Genomic DNA, 10,850 nt, shown 5'->3' with positions numbered 1-10,850 from the left:
AAGGGAAATGTCTATATATACGATGTTAAAGGTAAGGAGTAATAAATAAGTTTATAAATTTCCTTAGGCCTGGTGCCCACGATGCTAGAAATCGATCCGAGTTCTCGGACCGAGGAATATATAATCAATTAACTTTCCAGATAACTAAATTATAAATTAATAATTACTAAATTAATTAATTAATTAATTACTAAATTTATTAATTTATTGTTATTTTGCTGAGAAGCAATTATAGCTAATGTCGAAATACGCTTTCGATCATTTTGTACAACATATGTAGGCGCAACACACATGTAGTATGTCACATTGAGCATTCTTCCATGGCTGTTCGAAAACTCCTCTCGATACCAACTCCACTAACCCCACCAAGCCCATCCACCACAGCCACTTTCCGTCATGGACTTTCAGTGTTTTCGAACGCACCCTTGCATCGGCCGGAGAACTCCTAAACCTTAATTTTAACTCTATCCTAAGAACCTCGTAAGATTTGGAACAATTAGATTACATAATTTTTACGCTGATAATTATAAATTCCCATCCTAGAGTAGTGTAGAATATTTCTTTTAGAATTAGATCTTTATGTATCTTAATACTAAAATATATAATTATTATATAAAGCCAATTCTTAATTTCTTGATTCCACGAACAAGGCCTCTTCTTCCATATCCCTCTTAATTGCGTCCGAACCACCACCTCGGCGACATGGGTTAGTGAAGTTCTTACGTTCTTAAATCGGGCCGTGATTCAACACTCCGATATTAAATGTGCGGTTTGTACCGAGAATTATGACAAACGGCCCTCGATCAAAATTGTCATCAGAAGTTGCCACCCTCAACCTCTGCAAAAAGGGGTTCCTGACCACACTACTACGGGGAGCTCTGGCGCAAGACCTGTAAGCAAAGGCGACACTCTAGATAACTGGGCGCAGAAGCCGGTAAGTTAGGACTTTATTTGCACTACTTTCTTTAATCCGTGCGTAACAGCGGGCATATATATATATATATATTACTTATCTGATATTTGTTTATCATCCATTTATTTCTTGTACTATCTTCCTTGTGTAAACTTATGTAAACTTGTCTTCAATCTTGCACAGACTTCATTCCATATTTAATGATGTTGCCAAAATAATTCCACTGCAAAGAATTATGTCACAAACATGAATGATATCATAACGTACTAAAACTGAAACATTAAAATTATACAATTGTATACAATAATAATCTATTAATTTATAAATACATATATATTCACACATACGTATAATTATTTTTTTATCTCGTTTATCTCCATGCACTCCACGTTTCCACCTATTTGCGTCATTTTAATATTTTTTTAATTTTATTTTATGCCCCATTATGTATTTTATATTAATATTTATGAAGAATCACAATTCTTCGATATTTACTGTTTACACTCTCCCATAATCTATCTAAAAGATTTCGCAAACTAACAGACTCACTACTTAAACAGTGTTACTGATATACAGAAATTAAAATTATATCGTCTAGAGGTTTTCGTTCGTACCAATACTATCCTCTCCACTTTTCGGGAAAATGTAGTCCAACCCTCACTTACCATTTGTTTAAAATATTTCAAGTAGTATCACTGCTATGCGTCAAGGTACTTTTACATGGGAGCATCGAGCATCGAGCGTTAAAGCGGTAGCCAATCAACGTGCCACTTTCCGCAAGAACTACAAGTATATTTCTAGAACCTGATACGTTGATTGGTTAACGCTTTAACGCTCGAGGCTGGAATGCTCCCATACATTGGCACCTTTAGATAGCAGCATTAGGGCTATCGCACACAAATTGACATAACTGCATATGCATAGCATAAGACCGTATGTACCAATGAGCATCGAGTATTTAGTCGCCATATTGGTGTTCGATGCTTAATATTCGATGCTCATTGGTCCATACGATTTTATGCTATGCATATGCAGTTATGTCAATTTGTGTGCGATAGCCCTTAATGTCGTCAAGCAAAATGGCCGAAGGCTTATAACTCCTGCACACTGGACGCGGTAATGCTTGCCGCGCGGCGGAAATTCGCGCGACAGCCAATCAATATGCTACTTTCTGTAATAACCTAGCTCTTACGGAAAACCAATATATTGATTGGCTGTCGCGTGGACTTCCGTCGCGCGGCAGGCATTACTGCGTCCTGTGTGCAAAAGCCATTACCCTCCTTCCTCAGCTTGGCTTCAATCCTCACGCCCGCACACACCGTCCTTTAAGTCCGTGCCCTGACTTAAGTACATTTGTCAATATATTAACGTAAGAAATTCTCACGAACTCCCATCGTTGAGAATTAATAACTACGCGTTTGCGAGTAAAAAATCGTTTTTAATCCCTTCAACTCCTACCAGGTGAGTTACATGCTGTGCTTATTAATAGTTAAGGTCTTTGCACGTCAGAAAATCTTAACCGTAATTCCGTAAATTTCCAACACATCAATCAAATAGAGCAATGCAAGTAAAAATTCGTAATCGTACGGCTATACATGAATTTTCACTTGCGTTGCTTTATCTGATTGTATGTGTTGGAAATTTACGGAATTATGGTTACGGTTAAGACTTTTTGACGTGCAAAAACCTTTACGTTTAGCAGAAAAAAGTGCTTTACGCTACGTTACCAACAGTTTTTGCAACTAAAATTTTCTGCTAAGAGATTGTTCCAACATTTTGGTGAGCTACATAACAGTTAAATGTCTCTGTCCTAAGGCGTTTTTTTGTTCCGTAACCACGGTAGCGTTTAGTTGGTTAGTTTGGTCCACTTAACGCTTGCAACGCTGCGAACGTCATTCTATCTCTGATTAAGTTTACACGGCAGCTTAAAACCGGTTTAATAACAACCGTATTTAATAAACTCTCGCATCCGATTGGTATATTCTTTTAGATTTAGAAATATATTCCAATCGAATTCAAGAGTTTACTAACTACGGTAGTTACTAAACCGGTTTTAAGTTGCCGCGTAAACTTAGTCTTTGTTGCTTGAGGCGTTGCGAGCGTTAAGTGGACCAAACCAACCAACCAAACGATATCGTGGTCACGAAATGAAAAACGCCTCTATTTAAAGAAAAAACAAAGATATATGATTTAACTATCAGATAGCTTACCAAGAGATTGGAACTCTCTCTTTCTCTCTCACTTGGTTTCAGGCTACCTCTTTACTATTAAAAGATTTGAACAATCGGCCCTAAAGGCCTTTGCACGTGAGAAAGTCTTAACCGTAAACGTAATTCCGTAAATTTCCAACACATACAATCAGATAGAGCAATGCAAGTGAAAATTCGTAAGGATGAATTTTCACTTGCGTTGCCCTATCTGATTGTATGTGTTGGAAATTTACGGAATTATGGTTAAGACTTTTTGACGTGTAAAGGTCTTAAATGACATTTAAGGTGCCGTAACTTGCGTAAACGTAATCCGCGTATTCTAGTAATTTAATAGAAGTTACGTTATTTTAAAAGTCGGAATTCATATAAGGCGTAATTTTATTAAAAAATAATACAAGTTATCCATTTATAGCAATATGTGGTTGCCACAAAGTGAAAACGTTGGGGCCCATAAAGAGTGTATTGTTAATCTCCCTATATTGATTACTGAACGTCACTCCATACTAGAGTTGGTTAGTAGTATACTACAACTTTGGGAGAAATAAAATTGCGATCGTTTAGTAAATATGTTGGAACGATTTAGCACAAATCGTTTACAAGAAAATTTTACAATAGTTGCAAAGCTACTGTCAGCGTAGTGGAAAGTACTTACTAAGTTTTCTTCTGCTAAATGCAGTTAACTTATTTTTTTGCCAGAAAATGGAGTGTAAACAATCATCGACCAGTGACAAAAAAAACGAAAAATTGCATAAAAGACGAAAAATTAAGAAATTTAAAGAGTCATGGTTAGACAATGAAATATTCAAGGGCTGGTTAACGTACCACTTGGACGGTAAGAGAGCTTATTGTACTGCTTGCGATAAAATTCTTGTATGTGGTAAGTCTGAGTTAATGAGGCATGCAGATCGGAAGGTCCATGCTTATAATATAAATAGACAAAAAGCACGAAAAGTTAATCAACCGACTTTGTTGCCTGCTACAGAAAATATAGACTATTTGGAAAAAGTAAAGGAAGCCGAAAATAAATTAATAACATTTTATGCGGAATATGATATAGCTCTAGATTCATTAGGTCATATGATTCGTTTCTTACAAGAAATTTGCATATATCCAGAGATAACAAGTGACATTGCATTGTCACGCAGAAAATGTACACAACTTATAAAAAATGTGATTGGTAAACACGCAACTGAAAATACGATTGAAAATTTAAAACAACAAAAATTTTCGGTTATAATCGATGAGAGTATAACTGTTACAAATGATAAAATTCTTTCTATACTTGTTAAATATGTTGATCGGAACACTAAGAAATCTAATACAGAGTTGTTAGAATTAATAAAGTTAGATGTAAAAGATTGTTCTGCCAATGACATTTATTTAGCATTTAAAAATTGTTTAGAAAGTAAAGGAATTCCATTAAAAAATATTGTGGGAATGGCGTGTGATGCCAATAACGCATCTGAAATGGTTGAGAATTATAATTCTTTTATTAATAAATTAAAAACAGAAATACCAACTCTTATATTGCTTAAATGCATGTATCATTCCTCGGCATTTGTTGCTAGCAAAGCTTTCTCAAAATTACCGAAATCTTGTGAACATGTGTTGTATGCAATTGCTAAATACGACTCCAACAATGCAAACGAGTCAATTGTTCTACGTGAATATCAACTATTTTTCAGCAGTGAATTGAATAAAGTATCAAAGTCATCAGCTATAAAATCGCCTGATATCTTACAAAAACTTATCATTAAACTTCTTGATAATTGGGAGAATTTAATAGAGTACTTCTATATAGAGATTTCTGAAAAAAATAAATTAGCTCAAGATATTTATAAAATTTTAAAAGATGATTACATTAAAGCTTATATGTTGTTCTTAAAATACTCTTTGCATTTTTGTAATAATTTTAATACGTTATTTCGATCTAGAAAAATCTTAATTCATAAATTGTCCGAATGTAGTAACCAGTTAATAAGACAAATAGGACAAAATTTTTTATTACCTGCCAGTTTACAAAATATTTCTTTAGATATTATTAATTCGCGAAATTTTTTGTCTTTTAATGAATTATATTTTGGTTCTGAATGCGAAATGTTTTTGCAAAATAAAAAACCTAAGTTCATAGAAGAAGTAAAATTAAAATGCTTAGATTTTTATGTTTCAGCTACAGAAGAAATGATAAAATTATTGCCTTTTAACAATGTAGTTTTTGATGGTTTAAAATTTTTGGATCCTAAATTTGCTTTGAGTTATAAAGAAAGAAGTACGATTAAAGATTTGACTAATATTGCTACATATCTTGGAACATACGATATGACAACTTTAGCTTTTGAATGGAGAGTGTTGCCAATTATGTTTAGTAACACTGATAAGAATATGCTGGCTACTTTAGAATTAGATGTCATGTGGAAAAAAATTTTTGAAACAAAAAATTTCACTGGTCAACCAATGTTTCCGAACTTGGAAAAGTTAGTTCAAGCAGCACTTTCACTTCCACACTCAAATGCTGAGGCTGAACAAATATTTTCTATAGTAACGAATGTAAAGGATAAAAAGAGAAATCGAATAAGTTTTAACAATCTTAACGCTATATGTAAATATCGATCATCTATCCAAAAAAAAAATGTAGATTATCATAGCTTTCCTGTGGATGCAAGACACTTAGAACTACATAATGCTTACAATGTATATTATGTATAATATTGTTGTAATGGAAATCTAATTATATCGATCTTGTTAAATCTACTTGTTAAATATGTTGATCGTAACACTAAGAAATCTAATACAGAGTTGTTAGAATTAATAAAGTTAAATGTAAAAGATTGTTCTGCCAATGACATTTATTTAGCGAATCTAATAAATATCGATCATCTATCCAAAAAAAAAATGTAGATTATCATATTAATATTAAAAAGTAATATTAGTATTTAATAGCACTCCACAATCATAATAATATTAAAAAGTAATATTAGTATTTAAGGCTCCTGGGGAGTCGCATCATCCATCTCTTTTTAATGACGTCAGAAGCGAGAAAACGCATGCTAAAAATTCCTGCAAAATACGTCGAGATAAACAGATATATCCACAAAACGACATTTGCGATCGATTAAGTACACCTCTAAAATACTCCGTACACTTTCCTTTTGTTCTAAAAATCAATAGATAATCGGAAAATTAATATGACAAGATAATGAGGAAATTAGGTTAGAAAAGACGATTGCACGTCACATTTATTTTATAATTATCTGTTGATTGTTAGAACAAAAGGAAAGTGTACGGAGTATTTTAGAGGTGTACTTAATCGATCGCAAATGTCGTTTTGTGGATATATCTGTTTATCTCGACGTATTTTGCAGGAATTTTTAGCATGCGTTTTCTCGCTTCTGACGTCATTAAAAAGAGATGGATGATGCGACTCCCCAGGAGCCTTAATAGCACTAAGACATCCGTGCTTGCTCCTTATGTGCCGTTTCAAATCTCACTGTTAGTTAATCTATTCGAGGAGCTTTCTATTATTTCGATTTATCTAATTAATTCAATTACTCAATAAGTATTAAATAACATTAACATTACAACGTGTTGTAATGTTAATGTTATTTAATGCTTATTGAGTAATTGAATTAATTTCCCATTCAATAATGTAATACAATATGACATATATTATAAATACAATATATGTTAAGAGTTATATTGTTGAGTGGGATTATAACATTTAATTAATTAAATACAAATAGCTATACTCAGTAAAAAAAGGGAAAAACTCAAAAAAATGACGAATAAAAATGAATGTAAAAATGAAGAAGGTGGTAAAATTGGAGAAGTAAAAGGAGGAAAAAAGGATCTACACAATACATGCATGTCTCAAAGACGTTTGCAAAACTTAAAGAAAGGTAGGATTCAAAGCATTTTTGAGACATACATATTGTGTGGGAAGTTATTTTGGGACAAGAGGCAAAAACATGTATCTAGAAAATTTAGAGACTTTAGGAGAAGCAAAAGGAATATAACTGTAGAAAGAGAAAAGTGAGACAGGAATAGAGAATGAGAAGATGAGAAAAAATAAGGGAATGAAAATTTAACAGATCAATGTTATAGATCAATAAAGAGTGGAGAGCACTCCAAATCATTGAAGGTAGAATGGAGGAAAGTAAATGGAACGAAATAGTAATGTTTAAATTTGAGAACGAAATAAAGAAGGCTAAATATTAGAAGAATAATAAAAAAATAAAATACAGAATTTGTGAAGGTGAGTTAGTGTCTTGGGAATATATATATATATATATATATATATATATATATATATATATATATATATATATATATATGTGGGAATATATATATATATATATGTGGGAGAACTATAAAAAGAAAATAAGAATTAGATAATGAGGATAGCTGACAAGACAGTATTAGTTTTAAATATCAAAACCGAGGGAGGGTGGGTGAGAGAAATAAAAGAAATGAAGAGATGGAGAAGGAATATATGCTAAAAAAAGAAGGAAATTAGGAAGACAGATATAGAAGATAAGAATAACCAGTGGCGTAGCCAGAAAAAAGTTTCAGGGGGGTTTTTATTTTTGACGAGCAAAAAAAAGTCATTCGAAAAAATTGTTCACACTTAGTGTAACTCAGAAAATTAATTTCGGGAGGGGAGGCTGCCCCCTTAGCCTCTCTGGCTACGCTACTGAGAATAAGGGCTATCGCACACAAATTGACATAACTGCATATGCATAGCATAAGACCGTATGTACCAATGAGCATCGAGTATTAAGTCGCCATATTGGTGTTCGATGCTTAATATTCGATGCTCATTGGTCCATCTTATGCTATGCATATGCAGTTATGTCAATTTGTGTGTGATAGCCCTTACTGTGGATGAATGACAAAGTGAGAGAGGATAGAATGAAAGGTGAGAAGGTAGAAGAAAAGATGATAGTGTGCAAAAAAAGAAGAGGGAAAAATAAAGGCAAAGAAGAAAAAGAAAAGAAAAAAGCGATATTTATTAAATATTATTGGAAAATACTCTTAAGTGCACAAGATACGCACAAATACGCACAAAACAAAAATAGACCAGAAATATAACAGAAAAAGTTAGAGGATAACAAATGAAAATAATAAACAGCATCGCGGAAAGGTACAACAATAAAAATACAAACATAGAAGCAATTATATTTTAGAATATGTCAGAGAAAATCAAAAGACATTATTGATTGACAGTTAAGTCAGGTAAGTTACAACAGATTTATCGCAACGCAGAGATTCATTTTCATAAGATTTTCATACTACGAATTCTTGCTTGAAAGATCCAAGGAAGTTGAACCATCAATTATTGGCTGACATATTATTTAAATGAGCGCTAGCAAAGTCCTGTGCACCATTCAGGTATGTTTAATAGATCTAGATTTTCGTTTTTCCTTTAAATTAGACAAAGATAGACATAAGATTTAACTATTAATTAGCTCATCAAGCAATTGGAAAAATCGATTCCTAATGCGATTTTGGTGTATTTGCCTGAATCACTGCGAAAGTATAATATAAAATAAATATATTTAAAAAGCAGCCTAAGACATGAGTTGATAATATTGCACAGAAAATATACAGGAAGCGGCATTTAAATTATGACTTCTAAATAAATAAAAAATAAAGCAAAATAAACAAATGTTTCAGACAATGGTTATAGGTTTTCAAGGGAGGCGATGTGATAACATAATTTAAATATCGTAACGAATTACGATAGTAACTGTCGGCGCTTTTGATGTCGCAATCATGTGATTACATGACCTATTATATGATTATATTTTTGATTGGTAGAGTGTCAAGTTTTAAAATAGAATAATTTCAATGTGTAATAAAGTTAATTGTAAGAATATTTATCTAAAAAATTGTCGGAATAAATATATAATTTAGAAATTAAAATTTTGAAATTGGAAAGTAATAAAATTGATATTATCATCCTGATGGAAAAATTTTGCTGAAAATATAATGAAATTTACTGAGAACATAATGAAATGTGCTAAAATTTAGCTGAAAAATTCTATCAATTGACCCATCTTCATTATTATTTCAGCAATATTTCATTGAAAAGCAGCGAAATTTCAGTCAATTTCAATAAGTTTTAATAAAATTCAGTAGAAAATCACTAAAATCAAGAAAGATGTTATTCAGCATGTTTCATTGTAATTAATTAAAATAGGTGCAATGATAGTAAATATGCAATATTATAAGAGATATTTCTTGTACTAAAAAATATTAGATTAATATGTAAAATATTTCGGAAAGAATATCCACTTTTTGGTAATTTTCCTAGTACTTTTATATGTAAGATGACTTTAAAAATCAGTTTATGTTAAAAAACCATATAATTCCATTTAAAGAATTCAAATTGATCTTGAAAAGATCTTGGCGCATTCACAAACTCAAAAATCACACAATAGTACTATCATACAACCTCCTTAAAATCCTATCACTTTTTTCTCAAACATTTTCTTAATTTTGCTTTATATATTTAGTCTCAATTTATTACCCTGTATTACGAAATACAATTGTAGCAAATCCATTTTAAACCATCGAAACTTCTCACAATAACGTGAGAATGCGACTATACTTTTAAATATCAAAAATAAGTAACAAAGAGATTTAAGTCATAACTTTATGTAATTAAAGCTCAGCTTTCATGCCAACTATTATATCAGAATATATGAGAAATACTTTAAATTTTTATTTCAGTATATCTAGTTATAAGTCCTTATTGTTTATATTGGTAGTATGCCTTAAAAATTGTCTTATTAATTAGTGTTATTAATATGTAAATTTTATGATAGATACGTGTAAGGATAATTAATTTCTAATATTTAACATTATTAAAGTAATGAGCAGGTGTTACTATCTATCATGATGAGGTAATGATTCAAGCAAAAAGCGTACGAATTGATTTGTTTATTTTGCAGCGAAAGTGTTATATTGTGCGATGTGTGCGTATTTGGTTTAAGCAATTTAAAAGCGATAGTGAGCTTTTGTAGATTTTTTTCTTAGGTGGGAGACTCTGTACGCACCCGTCGAGACTTTTGAGTAGATGAGACGTCGTTTACGCATGCGTATAAAGCTCCCGTCTGAGAAGAAAATCCATGAAAGCGCATTACTGTTTAAAAGCGGTGATTTCAGTCTTATCGCCAAACAACACTTTGCACTTGAAAGTAATAATAAACAGCTCTATGTTGTCAATAATTCTTTAATATTGTTACTATTACGTAGCTCGTAATGTAAATAAATAAGTTGTCCATATATATTATTTTTGCAGTAGTTGAATATTATATATATATATATTATTTTTACAGTGTTGAATATCTTTTTTAGGTCGGAAAGATATAAAACACAAGGAAGAGAACTGAAAACTAATCCATAATAAAAGGAAAGAGAAAGAGAGAAAAAAGCTTTATTTATTAGAAAGGAAAAGATGCTCTTAAATATTTAGGAAAGAGAGAAAGAGAGAGAGAAATTATTAATATATTCAATTGTAATGTATAACGTAATTAATCGAAAATACCATTTCTTCAAGCGCAGATTAAAAGGAAGAAAGGAAGACAGAATATTATAAACAGGAAATTGTACAACAACGGAACTAGATATTAGAATAGAATAGAGAAAACAGTGTGTGTATGTATGTATGTATGTATGTATGTATGTGTATATATATATATATATATATATATATATATATATAT

The 10,850-nt window shown here is 31.5% G+C and overlaps 1 protein-coding gene across 4 annotated transcripts in view; it reads left to right on the top strand.

Annotated features, from left to right (window-relative positions):
* The window catches only part of LOC116844993, a 9,235-nt gene extending 3,279 nt beyond the window's left edge, over positions 1–5,956 (top strand). For 2 of the 4 annotated variants that reach the window (XM_032817212.1, XM_032817208.1), the window contains exon 3: positions 5,424–5,956. In XM_032817212.1, the coding sequence (XP_032673103.1) occupies positions 5,424–5,829 (406 nt within the window). In that variant the 3' untranslated portion in view covers positions 5,830–5,956. Of the gene's footprint in view, positions 1–2,168; positions 2,375–3,799 lie in introns of those variants that run through there. The other 2 variants (XM_032817211.1, XM_032817207.1) reach the window with 2 other exon arrangements.
* The last annotated feature ends 4,894 nt before the right edge of the window (positions 5,957–10,850 follow it).

Source organism: Odontomachus brunneus, unplaced genomic scaffold (genome assembly GCF_010583005.1).
Source record: "Odontomachus brunneus isolate Ranch 3 - 2012 unplaced genomic scaffold, Obru_v1 Obru_scaffold_048, whole genome shotgun sequence".
Lineage (NCBI taxonomy): Eukaryota > Metazoa > Arthropoda > Insecta > Hymenoptera > Formicidae > Odontomachus > Odontomachus brunneus.
The sequence above is the reverse complement of the archived record's forward strand: the minus strand, read 5'-3'. Positions and strand labels throughout refer to the sequence as shown.